Source organism: Triturus cristatus, chromosome 9 (assembly GCF_964204655.1).
Source record: "Triturus cristatus chromosome 9, aTriCri1.1, whole genome shotgun sequence".
Taxonomy (NCBI): Eukaryota; Metazoa; Chordata; class Amphibia; order Caudata; family Salamandridae; genus Triturus; species Triturus cristatus.
In genome coordinates this window covers 938,771,020-938,788,762 of record NC_140592.1, presented here as the reverse complement: position 1 = coordinate 938,788,762, position 17,743 = coordinate 938,771,020, and the positions used below count along the sequence as shown (strand labels likewise).

At 46.6% G+C, this 17,743-nt stretch overlaps 1 protein-coding gene across 5 annotated transcripts in view; it reads right to left on the bottom strand.

Moving 5' to 3' along the window:
• TDP1 (tyrosyl-DNA phosphodiesterase 1) overlaps positions 1-15,242 on the bottom strand; it is a 984,975-nt gene extending 969,733 nt beyond the window's left edge. For 3 of the 5 annotated variants that reach the window (XM_085626517.1, XM_085626518.1, XM_085626520.1), the window contains exon 1: positions 15,096-15,242. In XM_085626517.1, coding sequence (XP_085482643.1) covers positions 15,096-15,121 — 26 coding nt within the window. In that variant the 5' untranslated portion in view covers positions 15,122-15,242. Of the gene's footprint in view, positions 1-6,609; positions 6,701-15,095 lie in introns of those variants that run through there. The other 2 variants (XM_085626519.1, XM_085626521.1) reach the window with 1 other exon arrangement.
• Between the last annotated feature and the right edge of the window lie 2,501 nt (positions 15,243-17,743).

Sequence of the window (17,743 nt, the reverse complement as noted above, 5' to 3'; positions counted from 1 at the left end):
CAAAACAGGAAGTAAAAAGCCTGGGAGTTTGGATCGAAGCTGATCTCTCGTTCACCACGCAGGCCAAAAAAGTAGCCGGTACCTGCTTCGGACTACTGAAATCTACGAGAAAGATCCTGTCCCTACTTCCACCCACATCCCAAAGACTTCTCATCCAAGGCCTCATACTTTCCAGGCTCGACTATAGTGCAGCGGCCAGGATCCTCACTAATACTCCGGCTAGAGCTTCAGCTAAACCTGCCCTGAAGCTCCTTCCCTGGATCCCAGTGAGGGAACGAGTGATTTTCAAAGTCCTATGCCTGACGCATAAGCTACTGCAGAATCAAGGCCCTCCGATTCTTAGAAAATTTATAAAATCTTACAAAGCACCAAGATCCCTGCGATCGGACAAGGAGTCCCTTATCATCATGCCTAGATTCAAGAAAGCCCGCTCGGGTGGAAGACGCTTCTCGGTCCACACTGCTCGCCTCTGGAACGCTCTCCCCCGAGACCTGAGAAAAGAACTCAACTACCTACGTTTCAGGAAACGGCTCAAAGCTCACCTGTTCCCTCAATCTTCATTTTCCTTCTTCTGATACCTGCCGTCCCCCCCTCTCAGCCGCCCAACCCACAGAGGTAGGGATCCCTAGCGCTGGGATACCTCAGGGTGACTACGCGCTCTATAAAAATTTTTAATAATAATAATTAATAATAAACATGGCATTCATTTCTAAAACGAATTTAAGCTGGAATATGCTTCAGCGCTATACACAGAAGATCACTTTAGATCGAGGCATGCCTCTAACAAAAACGGAAGACACTCATAAGTGCACCACGACAAGAACGTTTGAAAGTGAAAAACTGCAATAAACTGGTGATGAAAGACCTCCCTCAACTGGTGAGACTCAAACAGTATGGGAGTAACTTGGGGTTGGTGGCAGATCACCCCACTAAAGGCAATGTAGAACAATACATATTTTGAGGGTGAGACTTTTAGGTTGGGTAACCGTGAAGTATAGGAAGATTTTGTTATAAATGATGGGGGCATAGTCAGAGAGTTGGAGGTACTGATTAAAGTACACCGTGCAGAGAGTTGTAACCCACCCTCTCCTTTTCATCACCTCTCTCCACATCTCCCAGCCACTGACTCAGGCAGTGGCCTCTATCATAAGGGCCACTGAGTTTAATGGGGTGTAGCTCTGCTGAGATGTGATGTCTGCTGCTGTTTGTGTTCAGTGTGTGTTTGCAGGTTCCCGAGAGCTTGAGTGTGTGTGTGTACCCTGGAGGTGATGCGTGTATGTCTCTTTGACTGCAGAGTGCGAGTGTGCACAAAGGGGTGGGGTGTACATATGTCTGTAGGGTGTGTTTCTGTGTCGTTGAATGGTGTGTGTGGATAGCAGGTAGGAATGTTTGCATGGTGGATGTGTATATTTCAGGAGGTTGTCTGTTTAGGTTGTCTCTAGGAGGATTGTGTGTGTGCATAGTGGGTATGTTTCACTTTGAAGGGTGTGTGAATCTGCAGTAGCTGTGTGCCTGCAGGGTTTGTCTGTAGAGAGAGAGAAAGAGAGAGAGAAAGAGAGAGAGAAAGAGAGAGGGAAAGAGAGAGGGAAAGAGAAAAAGAGAGAAAAAGAGAGAGAGAAAGAGAGAGAGAAAGAGAGAGAGAAAGAGAGTGAGAAAGAGAGTGAGAAAGAGAGTGAGAAAGAGAGAGAGAAAGAGAGAGAGAGAGAAAGAGAGAGAAAGAGAGAGAAAGAGAGAGAAAGAGAGAGAGAGAAAGAGAGAGAAAGAGAGAAAGAGAGAGAGAGAGACTCTCTTTCCAGAGCACGTCCTGGCCTCTGCACTCTATGGAGATCTTTAGATCTGAATCTCGAAAACAGCTGCTCCCGATTGATTTTGCTCTGCTCTCCACTTCGCCAGCACCTACGCATGGATGCGAGACAAAACAGAAGTGAAAGAGCAAAGGAGAGAAAAGATAACAAGGTGACGGGCTATAAGAAATCAAAGGTGGAATTGCATAAAAACAAGAGGAGACGTTTTGAAAATTAAAAATATATTAATGAAATTATAGGAAATGAGAATCCACAGGCTAGGGAACAAGAGAGAAGAGGGACGGAAAAGAATGAGCATTAAAAATTAGTAAAGAAGACAGTAGCGGTCCGTGGAGGGAGTTCGGTGGGGCAGTGAGGCGGGGCGGGGGAGGGGCAGGGTGGGGAAATGTAAACACCGGAATATGGATGAACTGGCGGTCGCATCCTGCATCTCTAACATTGCGGCGGGTGCTGCTGTAAGCAGCACCCGCTGCAATGCCAAAGAGGCATGTTGTGCATTGCCATGCACAACGTGACAGACACCGCGCGGTGCCTGCCACCTTGAGCATGGCAATGTAGGGGGTTACCATAGGTACCCCCAATGTGCAGCCGTCCATCCCCCACCACCCCTGGGGCCCGCAACGGGCCCCCAAAGCAAATCCCACACCGCCAGGCATCATAATATGGATAGCGGTACCTTCCAGGCACCGCCACCACATTATGCTCGAGTTTCGCTCGGCGGAAAAGCGGCAGACGGACTTTCCCTCTGTCGCAGTACCCCCCGCCATAGTAATATGGCGGTGGGTACATGTGGTTGTGATGGCGGGCGGATCGCCACCGCCATGGTAATATGGCGGTGGGTACATGTGGTTGTGATTGCAGGCGGATCGCCACCGCCTGCCGGGCAGTGGTGATCCGCCCGCCATCATAATTAACCCCTTAGTGTGAAATTGATGGGTCTTACTCACAGAACTATACACAGATCGTTATTTATTCCTGAAGATCACATATTATAATACCATAGTGATAGCTCAGAAGGCTAATGCACCTGAACAATTGCCTGCAACGTTTTTTATCACTGATTGCAATCATTGTATTGTTAAGTGGGTTAATGCACCTATTTACCACAGGTTCCAATTTTAGGGAAGTACCGCCATATCAGTAGTGCACTGACAATACGACCACTATACCAGCAAAGTTCTGGGGTTTAAACTTAAGAAAAAATACAAATTGAAACATTTATTTTCAAAATATACAAATATCATACCCAAAAGCACCTCCCCATACTGCAAACACGTATTTCCAGTAGAAAAGTGTTAATTTTGTCAAGGAATTTCACATATATTGGTAAAAACAACAATGTGTTCAGACCAGCTAATTGATATAGGTAGTATGTGGGACAAGTGGATTTCAGTAACGTTTATTTAAACATTCCATACCCCTGAAAGTAGTTACAATAAATTGAACTCGGGGAAACAAGCTGGGTTTAGTGCAATACTTCTTTTGATTCCGCGAAGTATCAGATTTAGTAGGCCCATCTGGAAGTTAGCACTGCTGAGTTGTTAGCGTCTAACTTAATACTAGCCAATAGGGCTACTGGTCTCACTACAGTAAAAATGGCAATGCTGGGTTGTTAATGTCAGGACATGTGAATAAAAAGTATCCTCCCTTTAGGGCATGTCAGGCCTACCTCAACGGTGACAAATATTTATATATAAAAAAGTGAGATTTAGGCTTTGCTACGAACTTAAATGGCAATTTTAAAATTTACAAACTGCTCTGCAAATCTGCAATGGCAGCCTGGAGTCATCCTTTGCTTTTGTTCACAAGGGACACTTAAATTACAGGTCCTAGGGGCACCTAGTACAATATACTAGGGACTTACAAGTAAGTTAGCTTATGTCAATTGGTGGAGTCACTCAATTGTACAAATACCTTCTTAAAGGTTATTACACTGGGGTCTGGTTGACAGATCCCAGTGCACTTTCAGAGCAAAAAGAAACAGCAGCATCTGTCCAAATGTTTAGCGGGGACTATGCAAAAAGACCATAAACTACAAAAACAATTACCAGTAAACCTTATGGATGTATAGCCCACAGTGCAACAGAGAATTACATTTTAAAATGAGTGCAACAGACACAACAAAATATCAAAATGAAGGATTATTACCTAGTGACAAAAACTGAAGGTTAAGGTGAAATGTACATTATGTTTAACGCAACATAAGAGACATATCAACCAATTTGGAGACTAATAAATAATACATATATATTAGACTGGGCCCTTAATTCAGAAGATTAAGAGACTACATACCCCAGAAAGAAGTGTATTAGTGCAACAGATGTTAAAGTTGAATGAGCACCAGGCGTATTCTACAAAACCCTACAGGGATATTAACTATTTTGGAGTATGCTATATAAAAGAGAAAATTTGTCAGCAGATCTATACCTACGGATTTAGAAAGACTACCTATCCAGGAATTAGTGTTTTGGTGACACAGCTGTTGAATACCTTTGCATACCTCACATGCACCGTATGATCAACGTATCATTAGGGACATCAACTAATTTGGAGTATCCCAAATAAAGTATACAAATATGTCAGAAGCAATGCATTTGCAGATTAGAGATAAGATACAAATACCAGAATGCAAGGTATTAGCCACAAATATCTCGAAGATCAATGTACATTAGGAGACTACAACATAGCGTTAAAGACAAACAATTTGGAGCATATTAAAAGAAAACATACATATTCGTCATGAGCAATATACCTGCAGATTAAAGTCAGACTACATAGGTTAATGCCAGGTACTTATGATACGTGGAGCTTGAAGTTCAATGTGCACTAGGAGAATACATATTTTAATGTGAGGGGGTGTCCAATTTGCAACCTAAAAAAGACAACATTATTTGGTTTTTAAGTCGAGCCTGAGCCATCGCAAATGCGCTGCTCTGCGGGGCTTCTTGTAAGCAGTCTAAACTACTTTTTGTGGATACGACTCCCCTCACGCATTGGGTTGGTTGTTGCCTGTGTCATTTCGTTATCTTAGCCAGCAAATGGCTAAAGGCGGGCGCATGTCCTATCTCTTTTGCAAAGGTTCACTCCCATAGTGTTTTGCTTGAGGGAGCGAGCAGAGGCACGCAGGGTAGCAGATGCATTCCTCTTTTTTTTCTTCCTTATAGCACGCGCGCACCACTCGCAGGACGCTGTTTCTATGTTAGGCGTGTTGCGAGCAGCGACACACAGGGTGGCAGCTGCATTCCTCGTTTCAACAGCAGAGATCTCTCCAGGACTAGCAAATGTGGCATTAGCTAATATTTCCGAGAGGCTGATTTGCCTTTCATCCACCAGACGTTTATGAATATAGAACCGTCCGCGCATTGGAAATGAGAGCGGGAACATTGATTTGACGCGCAACATCTGATTTGTATTCACTAAACATGTCACAGCGGGACGAGCCGTGCCGAGCCGCTTCAGGCAGGGGAGACGACGTCACGCCTCATCATCTGAGGGTTTCCTTTTCGCTGGGAATTTATTCTCCGATTCATTTTTTTTTTTTCCGGGGTACAGAGCAGATCATTATCTTTACACTAGTTCTGTTTGCATACGATTTGTTTAATCGTGTGGCTTAATATTAATTAAACTCCTTTCACATACTTTGCTTGGAAAGTTGTTTATTAAAAATATACGTTGCATTCTTCGGGGAAGGTTGTTGCCCTTGTGGTGATTTGCATGGGTTTTATGTGTGGCAGATTAAGCACTTGAGGCGCAATACATTGTATTGCTTTGAACAGATCCTTTTATTATGGTGATTGATAAGTCACGCTGTTGTCCATAGGCGCAATATAGCTGAGAATTGTTTTTAGACACAGAACCCTAGGACCGTTCCAGTTTCTTTGGCTGTAAATACAGGGGGTCCAACGTTATTGCTTAAGTGAATGCCTGTTTTAGGGATAATCACTGACTCTGTAAATGATTCCAGTTTGAGACACTGATCTCACCTGCCTGCAATAAGATTCCGTGTTATATACCAATGGGGATACCCAATAGGCTACTAGACCTGGGTTACACATACAGTACAATAGAAAAGTGGTCAAGTAGCACTAATTGCTCAAACTAAAATTAAACAAATCAAATCCAACGCATTCACAAAACCTTGGATATCACATTTGCAAGTTAATGCAATTTATTTGAATTACCGTAATGATTCATAAATGTGGTAACACAGTTGCTTTCTCGTTGCAATTGAAACCGACAAACTTTTGCAAAATTTGGTGCTCAGGTTGGGGGAGAAAGGGATAGAGTGTAGAAGTGATTATGATGAAAAAGTGGGGGTGGACAAGGACAGGGTAGTGTGACATATATACATCATCATCATAGTTGGTTCTGATCCGGCCTTTCTAAAAAAGGTCAATTGTTCCATAGAAAACACATAGCACTATATGAACACTGCTGCATTGATTTCAGTTGTCCTGGCTTGTGTTTAGGTTGTAGTCAACGTTTCGACCCCTTTGGGTATGCTAGGTAGATTCAACCTTAGAATGGGCTCTTCATCAGGACTAGTGGAAAGTGGAGCACCTAAAAGTTAATGGATAACTCGTGTTAAGTTAAGATTAGGGTCACAGGAAAAGTGAATGCATTAAAAAAGGGGGTAGGAAAGTTACTTAGTTGAACATCCGATGTGTTCGTTGAAAGTAGATAAACGTAGTGAGGTGGGGCTCAGCCGAGCTCCTAAAGACAGAGAAGAGAACCAAGTAACCCTTACACACTGATAAGTTACACGTGTTTTGAAGGAAACACCCAGAATTGGGTTGTCACTTACTTATAAAGAATGGAAGTATGGCAGTCAGTGCACGTACAGTATAAGTGGAAGAATTGCAGGTCGAACGATCTCTGTCAATGCCTGAATCAATCTAAAGGGACGTGAAAACGAGTTGATTAGAAGGAAGTATTAAGCTGGGTTTGGAAAAACACTATTATAGACAAACCTTTCTTAAGGGGGTGCCTATGTCTGTAGTGCATCGCGCATGAAAAGCCGTGCACACTGAGCCCAACAGATAGTAAAGCATCCGCATCTGGGCAGTGCGGTTATGCTCTGAGAGGAAGGCTGGATGAGCCAACGAAAAAACCCGTTCAACTAGGTAACTTTCCTACCCCCTTTTTTAACGCATTCACTTTTCCTGGGAACCGAAACGTCGACTACAACCTACACACAAGCCAGGACAACTGAAATCAATGCGGCAGTGTTCATATAGTGCTATGTGTTTTCTATGGAACAATTGACCTTTTTTAGAAAGGCCGGATCAGCACCAACATATCAAAATGATGTATATATGTCACACTACCCTGTCCTCGTCCACACCCACTTTTTCACCATAATCACTTCTACACTCCATCCCCTTCTCCCCCAACCTGAGCACCAAATTTTTTTAATGTTTTTTGGTTTCAATTGCAACGAGAAAGCAACTGTGTTACCACGTTTATGAATCATTACGGTAATTCAAATAAATTGCATTAACTTGCAAACGTGATATCCAAGGTTTTGTGAATGCGGTGGATTTGATTTGTTTAATTTTTGTTTTAAGCAATTAGTGCTACTTTAACACTTTTCTATTGTACTGTAATAAGATTCCGTCATAGCGCCTATTCTCAGGGACCTAAGATATATATGCTTGTTTACTGTTTCCATTCTAGAGACAATCTCTGCTAAAATGCTATTGACTATCTTCCTGAGGTACATGACTCCATAATTACATGCATATTGAATTAGAACGATGTCTAAGCGGGTAGTTCAAGAGGCATTGATATCACAGATGAACAGGGCTGCTGCATTGTTGTGCCCTAGGTGAAGGCACCATTTGTTTGACCTTCGACCGCGCCCTGCTGATTTTAGGGGCAGTTTAGTCTCTTTGGTAATGGCCTCGTAAGAGAACTCCTGGTGGGCTTTTCTGTGGATGAGGCAGGTGTTGTTAATGCAAATACCTCCTGACGATTGTTGCATACAGAGATGCTGTTTCACAGAGAAGGACGATATATGGCTCTGAGTATTTAGCAGAGGTAGTGGAGCCAGGGAATTGAAACCTCTTATTGGTGTGGGTGCTGCCTTGGAGTTGACTTCTTGAAGAGTTAACCAATAGATGTATTAGGGTTCAACCAGTAGTTGTGGATTTTTATTCCAACGCCGTCCGTTTTCACGGCCGCGCTGCTTTATTTAATTAATTTGCAGCGCGGTCCCCATCAGTTCAGTGTAGCACAGGTAAACAAGCATTTGCAGTGCAATAGGTCTCGCATTTACGCGAGTTTAAGCAATTAGCATTGTAAATGACAATGCCTTTTACTTATGTTTTGGTTTTTGAAACATAATTAAAACGCATTTCTATTATAATGCCAATAGCTTAAACTCGCGTAAATGCGAGACCTATTGCATTGAAAAATGCTTGTTATTTATGTTTTGATTAACCTCTTCTGTGCCCATGACGAGATAGTCTCGTCATGGAGCACGGTCGCGCTGTGCCCATGACGAGACTATCTCGTCATGAACCCCACCCACTAATTAAACGCCCGGCACAGGAGGGGGAAAGGGCGTGGCACAGAAGGGGTTAAATAAAATATGGGAGAGGTAATCCCAGCAAGTTATAGAGTGATTGTCGTCCGACTAGAATGTTTAACATCAATCAGTAACATGTGAGGATGGAAGATGCTTAAGTTTGAAGAGAGTTTGTGGGACGCAGGGGCTGTCTGGTAGCGCGTGGGGTGAAGATGATCGTTGTGAGAGCAAAGTAAAAAGTAAATATTGGAAGTGCAGGTATAACATTTCATGCTGGTGCACAGAGGTGATGTTTATCAGCTGTTTTTTTGTGGATGAGATGGCACAAGTTGCATAATGGCACTGAAAAGAAACATGGGGCCATATTTACAACAAAGTGGTGAAGCGTGTTGTTAAGCCAAGAAGGCTTACGACACGCTTCGTTACTTTAGAAACGCAGGTCTGCACCATATTTACTTGAAATGAATAAGGTGCAGCCCTGCGTTTCCCCCTGCGCTGGCGCCAACTTTAGCTGCCTAGAGCCAACGCAGGCACCCTTGCACCATAGTGCAAGGATGCCTGTGTTGAGGGGAAGATTATTTATGTGCAGGAAGGGGGACCTTCCTACACATAAACAAGCTTCAAATGCCATTTTGTAACTTCTATATGTGCTGCAAAATGCAGCCCACATAGAAGTTGCAAAAAGGCATTTTTTTTAAATGATTGTTTATGTGCAGGAAGGGTCACCTTCCTGCATATAAACAATCATAGGCAAATTTGCTGTTTCCATGTGTGCTGTACAAGCCAGCACACATGGAAACAGCAAAAACAAGGAGAAAGTGACAATGTGATTGTGATAGGGGCTTTAAATATGCCCGTTGATCTGTTAGCAAGAGCTTTAAATTAATAAAGCAAGGAAGAGAATCAGTCTTTTCAAGCGGGACAAAGCAGGCTTTCTCGGAAATCAGGGCTTTTGGACTCATGTACTATGTACATCATTAGGACTCTCATAACTTTCTATCTCAGCACGCTTGTAGCACAGAAGGCATACTAGAAATACAATTATAGGAGCCATTGTTTGAGTGGTGTTTTTGTATATATGAAAATTAAACAAACCAATAGTGGGCTCAAGAAAATTGCCGAAAAGCGTATAGTGATAGTATGCAAATTAATTAGGATGTGCTCATTATGTTTTGACACATATTCGTTTTTTGTTTTTTTTTTAAATGTCATGTGCTTGTTTTTTTGTCCTACAGCTGCTATCTTAAATACACCCCCCTCCAGATGAAAAGAGGGGGCTCGAAATGAAAGGGGATTTGAATCCATGGATATATTGGGAAGGAAACAATGACCCATGTGCCAAACGGAGAAACAAAAGTGAATACTCAACAATAAAAGATGCACAAAAGTAATACTAATAAAGATATTTTGATTAATGCTTAGGAACAGCTTTGAAGAAACGGGACTCAAGTAAACTTGTTGTAAATTCATCATAATTATGTGTTGTCCAGACAGTAGCCAAGTTTCCAGCCCAATATTTTAAGGATACAGTAAACCAGGCTTCTCCAAAGAGTAGCTTGTGAGCTACTTGTAGCTTCCTAGCTACCTGTAAGTATCTCTCCTATGTGTAGCTCGGCGTACTAAATTAGAAGATTTTGCTTGGTTGAATTAATGTACGTATACCAACATTGAAAAAAGTCAGCATACGGGACCCAAATGTGTGAAACAAATGAGTGACTTTCCGAAATATATTTAAAGACATTTGAGTGACAAATCATGCAGTGCTGGGGAGACTTCTTATTAACTATGTGTCCCGGGCACTACAGCTATGGATATTAAACATTGCTCATATAGAGACATTCCACTTTGATTACAAAAGCATTTTTTTAAATTAACACTGGCATCCATGGCTTGTGCACCGAGGTGATCACTGATGGTAAACTCACAAATTGGGGATCATGATAGTGGAGCCTGGTAATTTGCGTTGTGAAGGTTTGGGGTAGCGAGGCAAAAGGTTACAACCTGCTGAAAGTGGGAGAGAGGAAAAGAGAGGGAAGCATAGAAGTGCACCCTTATTTGAGAAACTGGGCAAATAGGATGTGTATGCGACCTCGTGTAGGAAGTGGGAGACCCATACTTAGATACAACTAGGAGATGTGTGCCTGTGCACTCGAAGAGGTACACGACTGCTGAGTTATGGTAAGATGTATCATGCTATATCAATCAATCAATCACGACATTTGTAAAGCGCGCTACATACCCGTGAGGGTCTTAAGGTGCTGCGAGGGGGGGGGGGGGGGGGGGGAGGGGTGGTGATTGCAACTGTTCGAAGAGCCAGGACTTGAGATGTCGTCTGAAGGCTAGCAGGTCCTGGGTCTGACGCAGGTCTGTGGGGAGAGTGTTCCAGGTCTTGGCGGCGAGGTAGGAGAAGGATCTGCCGCCGGCGGTGGTTTTCCGGATGCGTGGAACTGTGGCGAGGGCGAGGTTGGCAGAGCGGAGGCTGCGGGCGGGGGTGTAAAAGCTGAGTAGGTCGTTGAGGTATGCTGGTCCGACGTTGTGTAGGGCTTTGTGTGCGTGGATAAGGAGTTTGAAGGAGATCCTCCTGTTGACGGGGAGCCAGTGCAGGCCTCTCAGGTGGGGTGTGATGTGGCTGCGTCGGGGGACATCGAGGATCAGTCGTGCTGAGGCGTTCTGGATGCGTTGCAGCCGTCTCAGGAGCTTGGTTGTTGTTCCTGCGTAGAGGGCGTTGCCGTATTCCAGTCTGCTGGTGACGAGGGCCTGGGTGACGGTTTTTCTCGTGTCGGAGGGGATCCATTTGAAGATCTTGCGGAGCATTCGGAGGGTGTTGAAGCAGGACGCAGAGATGGCGTTGACTTGCTTGGTCATGGAGAGGGCGGAGTCGAGGATGACCCCCAGGTTGCGTGCGTGGTCGGTGGGTTCTGGGGCTGTTCCTAGCGATGTGGGCCACCAGGAGTCATCCCAGGCTGATGGGGTCGGGCCGAGGATGATGACCTCCGTTTTGTCTGAGTTCAGCTTTAGCCTGCTGTCCTTCATCCATTCGGCGACGGCCTTCATTCCTTTGCAGAGGTTGGTTTTGGCGGTGTGGGGGTCTTCGGTGAGGGATATGATCAGCTGAGTGTCGTCGGCGTAGATGATGTTGAGGCTGTGTTGTCGTGCGACGCAGGCGAGTGGTGCCATGTAGATGTTGAACAGCGTCAGGCTGAGGGAAGATCCATGTAGGTCGCCGCAGATGATCTCGGTGGTCTTGGATTGGAAGGGTGGGAGGCGGACGCTCTGGGTTCTACCGGAGAGGAAGGATGTGGTCCAGGCCAGGGCCTTCTCCTGGATTCCGGCGTCGTGGAGGCGTATTGCTAGGGTGCAGTGGCAGACCGTGTCGAAGGCTGCTGAGAGGTCCAGGAGGATGAGGGCGGCAGTTTCTCCTTTGTCCATCAGGATCCTGATGTTGTCGGTGGCGGCGATGAGGGCGGTCTCGGTGCTGTGGTTGCTCCGGAAGCCGGACTGGGACGGGTCCAGGATGTTGTTGTCTTCAAGGTAGCGGGTCAGCTGTCTGTTCACAATCTTCTCTGTGACTTTCGCCAGGAAGGGGAGCAGGGAGATGGGCCAGAAATTCTTGAGATCCTTGGGATCCGCCTTCAGAAGGGCGTTGATCTCGGCGTGCTTCCAGCTTTTCAGGAAGGTTGCTGTTGTGGATGTCAGCGATCTTGCGGTGGAAGAAGGTGGCCAGTGAATCGCACAGGTCTTGTGAAGGTGGAATGTCGTTGGTGTTGGAGCTGGGGTTGGAGAGTTCTTTCACAATGCTGAAGAGTTCTTTGGAGTTGTGTGCGTTGTTGTCAAGGCAGACCTCTTGGCGGTCCTGATGAGTTGGTGGTGTCTGCGGGTGGCGTTCTTGTGGGCGGTGTAGCCGTCTGGTGTTCGGTCGTGGAGCCAGTTCTTCTCCAGCTTCCGACAGTGTGCTTGGAGGTCCGGAGGTCATCAGTGAACCATGCAGCTTTCTGGTTGGTGTGGTTGGTTGCAGAGGTATTGAGTGGGGCGAGGGTGTCGGCGCAGTCGCTGATCCATTGTTTGAGGTTGATGGCGGCGGTGTTGGGGTCGTTGGGTGGTCCTAGGGCAAGAGTGGTGGTCAATTGGTCCTTGGTGACCTTGCCTCAGCGGCGGTGTGGCAACCGTTGGGTGCGGTGGTGAGTGGTGGGTTTCCTGAACCTGAAGTGGACGCATCTGTGGTCGGTCCAGTGGGGTTCGGTGGTGTGGTTGAAGGAGACGTAGGGGCTTGCGGAGAAGATGGGGTCCAGTGTGTGTCCGGCGGCGTGGGTGGGTGTAGTCACAAGCTGTTTGAGTCCGAGGTTGGCGAGATTGTCGATCAGGGCGGTGGAGTTGGCGTCGTTGTTGTTCTCGAGGTGGAAATTCAGGTCTCCGAGGAGGATGTAGTCCGTTGAGGCGAGGGTGTGGGTGCTGATGAGGTCGGCGAAGGTATCGCTGAACTGTGGTCGGGGTCCGGGTGGTCTGTATACGAGTGTTCCTCTGAGGGTGTTTTGTGGGTCGGTGTGGATCAGGAAGTGCATGAGCTCGGCGGTGGCGAGGGTGTCGTCGGTGTTGGTCGAGACTCTGAGGGTGTCCTTGTAAATGATGGCGAAACCACCTTCCACTCCGTTGGTGCGGTCTCTGCGGGAGATCTTGTAGCCCTCTGGGATGGCTATGGCGCTGTCAGGCGCCGAGGTGGTGTTCAGCCAGGTCTCCGTCAAGAAGGCGACGTCGGGGCTGTTGAGTCTAGGAGGTCCCAGAGTTCGATGGCGTGCTTGCAAGCGGAGCGGGTGTTGAGGAGGATGCATCGGAGGTGGTTGGGTTCTCTGGTTGTATGTTTGGGGGGCCGGATGCTGGTGAAGCTGCAGTTCCGGCAGGTGAAGGGCCCTTGGGTGCGCCTCGGGAGGGCACGGTAGCAGGAATGGTCTCGTCCAGGGTTGAGTGCGTGGAGGTGGCTGGAGTCGTAGTGCAGTCTGGTGTGACGGCGGCGTCGGGGTCCAGGGGCTCTGGCGCTGGGCGCGGTCCAGGCGCAGACGGGCTTGCCTTTGGCGCGCCTTTGGCGCACCGTCAGCGCGTCCGCTGCGCGCCCTCCATAAGAGGCCAAGTGGGAGGGAGGAGCAGCTGGGAGTGGGGCGGCCAATGGGTGACTAGGGATGGGACACAGAAGGCAAGGTGGGCGGGGCCGCAGGGGGGCAGCGGCGGGGAGTGGGTTTACAGTGCAAGGGGCACTTGAGAGTCCAAAAACAGAAGAAAAGCGGCAGAAAATACAGTGGCAGCAGAAATAAAATACAGAAATAAAATACAGTAACAGTAATGGCACAGTCGACAGACCACAATGCAGGAGTGCACCAGCGGCGAGCTCACAGTAGCAGCGGGGCAGAAGCACAGGAGGAGCCGTGCGGCGAGGGGAGCGACCTGACCTGCGAGCAGGGTCAAGTGTCACCCTGTATCCTGGGTTTTGTGCGTTACATGCTGTCCCTGTTGTTAACCAAAACAATACAAAAGTGTTTTTGTTTTTTTTAACTTGCAAATTGTGACCACTAATGTGATCTTGTCTAATGTGATCACTATTACAACTTTAATAATATTAGTAGCTTGGGATACTTGTAGCTCGACACCTGCACTAAACTATGTTATCCGGAGTGTAACTTTTGATCTTTGAGTTGAAGTGGAACTCTGAAAGATCTCCATTACCCACTGTGCTATGTTGCAAATTGAAATCTTTGATCTACATGTTATACTTCATTCTGCGCAGTGGGTACATTAATCATCTGTGACCAAAGATGATACACAAATCTCGCCAGCAAGTGCATTAACCACTTGCACTGCCGTACCAGTACTACACGGAAATGTTCTGGATACACTGACATCTCTGTGGCATGCGCTGTTAGCACCAGAGCCATCTTATAATACGTACTGCTTCTTACAATCTAAATTAGCAAGTAATTGATTCGTTTTCTACTTGTTTTAATTGGGAGCAGAGGCTGTGAAAAAAATGCATAAGAACTGGGGAACCACAGGCACTCATTCGTTAACTCTGCACATGATACCGCATCTCATTCATTATGTTATGTGTTGCAGTGAGTCTGCCTCCTATTAACTGTAGCCCTTTTTCTGGTCCGGGCTCCAACACATGACGTTACTACCAAATTAGCGGGTTCCGGGGCTTTTTCGATCTCTTTCTTTCTTGTATGCAGATTTATATAGCGCAAACTCGACCCGAAGGTATTGGAGCGCTTTACACGAGCACTAGTTACGTTACACAAGTACACAGTCATTTCCTACACTAGCATAAAAGTTTAGCTAAATAGCAAAACTGCCGAGCAACAGAGGTCGTTAACGATAACCGGGAGATAGCAATACATGCAACATCTTTCTTCGATCGATTTGTTACAAATATTTGGCTTCTCTACAACCTTTAAAGTCAAAATAAGCGTTCAGGAGATTGTAAACTAAGGAAGCTCGATGTAGTTGCAAAGAAGACTGGCGCGTTTTGTATGTCTCACAAGACACTTACCCCCCCCCCCACCCCCCCACAAGCAGAGCACATCTGGCACTTAAATGAACATAAATGACATACAGATGATCCAGTTGCCACAGGTTTGCTACAGGACGCGTTTACATCAGAAATGCAATATGCAGCCGTAACGTTAAACCTCAAATCATTCACTTTGCAAACATAGGAAATGTGCGTCAAATTGGCACCAGCCACAACGCACACAGCAGAGAGAGCTTCTATTCACCTTTGCATCTTGACGTTGTGCTGCATTTCAAGCGGCGGACCATACAAAACGTCAGCTCCGAATAGCCCACACCATGCTGGAAGTAGAAACAGAAAGAGGACCAAAAATAGCGAGACACCGTGAAGCTAAGTAACTTGGTTGAGCGTGGAGCAGCTTCCATCGGTGCAAAATAGAGGACATCTTAGTGTGGTTTGAACCAGTAGCGACCTTGACGGAATTTCGATGATATATTTTATTTTATTTTATTTAGTGCATTTTTATAAAGCGCAGACATTACTCGAAGGTGTCAGAGCGCTGTACAATAGAACCAGTTACGTTACAAGAGAAAAGTGTTACACAACAGAACATCACAAAGATAAATAGGAGACTTAAAAGGAAGGGTACACAAACACAAAATCCAACACAGCACGCAAGGGTGAGGAATGTACCAAAAAAAAATTACAATGATGAGTGCACTTCCTAGAGGGGCCTGAGAATGAAAGTCTTAGTTCTGAAAGTGTCTTTGGAAGAGAAGAGATTTGAGGTCAGCTTTGAAGATCCGGGTAGAGGAGGTGGCACAGAGCAATGGGGGAAGCGAGTTCCAGATTCTCACCTCATTGCCTGAGAATGCCGCTGCCCGCGTCCCACGCAGTGGGACATCAGCAGGGCAGCTCTCTAGTGGCTGCCCGTCGCAGCCTTCCCCCTCCCCCTTCTTCTGCCTCGCGCGCGAGGCCGCGCCCAGGGAGGAGATCTCCCAATGAGTGTGGAGGTGGGCCGTTAGGGGGGCGAGGCTAGCCCCCCCACTCCATAGGCGTCCCTCTCGCCCAGTTCCTCCTCTGCTTCCTGCGCGCCGCTCCTGCCCGGACACGGTCTTTGGGATTCAGGGGCGAAGTTTGCTCCTCCCTCTCTCGTGGTGCTGGGCTCCTAGCTTAAGTCTGAGTAGCTCCGCAGTGGAGCAGACATCCCGTTTGCTTCCCTTTCTACTGCTCTCTCGCACCTCTGAGCGGGTAAAGATCAGAGCATCCGTGGCACCTCTTTGATTAACCAAGAGTGGGAGGAATCGGACCACAACTAGTGCCAGGAAGTGCGTGCTGTTTTGTATGCTTTAGACACACATAGAGACACCGCGCTAGGCATTCATCACCCAGCGCATGTATTTATTTTACTTTGCTTTTGTCTTAACATGTTGGGGTTACTACTCTTTTATGCTGTTCTCAAAAGAGGCATCGTTTTGTTACTTGCAATTTATAACTTGGACTTCGGTGGAGTTCGGTCAGAGGGTTAACGGGCGGTGTCCTCGGGCAGGCTGAGTACAGACATGCCGCTACGAACAGCAAGCTCATTGCACGAACAGCAAGCTCATTGCTGCTCTCCTGCGTTCAGAAGCCGTGTCTCTGGCAGTCAAGGTGAGCCGCTGGCGTAACCCGACTCCCGCTCATATATTCAGTGTAGACGGCTCTTGGAACAGGTGTGGCCACGTAGCCGATTTTACATAGCTCGCAGCTCCACTATCTGCGGGGGCCGCTGTGCCTTGCACCTGCCGCTCCCAGGGGAAGGAGAAAATGCCAGAAAGGAAACACCGAGCCTGCACGTTCTTTTTTGGTATTTGAAGCTGTCCAATCACATTCTCCGAGACGGTCTTATTATTCTGTATAGCGCCTTGAAGAGGTTCGAAGCTCCTCTGGTCCGGTCTGGGTAGTATATTGTATGGTCTTTGGGAGTCAGGGGCGAAGTTTGCTCCTCCCTCTCTCGTGGTGCTGGGCTCCTAGCTTAAGTCTGAGTAGCTCCGCAGTGGAGCAGACATCCCGTTTGCTTCCCTTTCTACTGCTCTCTCGCACCTCTGAGCGGGTAAAGATCAGAGCATCCAAGATCAGAGCATCCGTGGCACCTCTTTAATTAACCAAGAGTGGGAGGAATCGGACCACAACTAGTGCCAGGAAGTGCGTGCTGTTTGTATGCTTTAGACACACATAGAGACACAGCGCTAGGCATTCATCACCCAGCGCATGTATTTATTCTTTCTACTGCTCTCCCGCACCTCTGAGTGGGTGAATATCAGAGCATCAGTGGCATCTCTTTAATTAACCAAGAGTGGGAGGAATCGGACCACAATTAGTGCCAGGAAGTGCGTGCTGTTTGTATGCTTTAGACACACATAGAGACACCGCGCTAGGCATTTATCACCCAGCGCATGTATTTATTTTACTTTGCTTTTGTCTTAACATGTTGGGGTTACTACTCTTTTATGCTTAGAAAGTAAAGCCGTGCGCACAAACAGGGCCTTTTAAAGATACAATGAAGGTATTGTGCAGATGAATGCTCCAACGTTAAATATGATTCATTTCTCCTAAAAGAAAACTACGAGCAGGGCCACTGGCAGTCTTGGAATTAGAAAGCATTTACTCGGGGAATTCATAAAATGGGCCCAATGTGTGGCAGAGGAAAGAGGGTGGAGTCACTAGGGGTTCAGTCATGTTTCAGTCATGGCTCAGGGTTGGTCCCCCACCCCCTTCCTTGATAATAGTGGTACATACATATACAGTACCCATCACCACCACACAACCACGTGTTGTCTGGAAGGCAACCATTGAGGACTTTACATAACGATAATTACTGTTTTCTTTTGTCATGACATGTTTTATAGAGACAATTTAATTAGATATGACTAA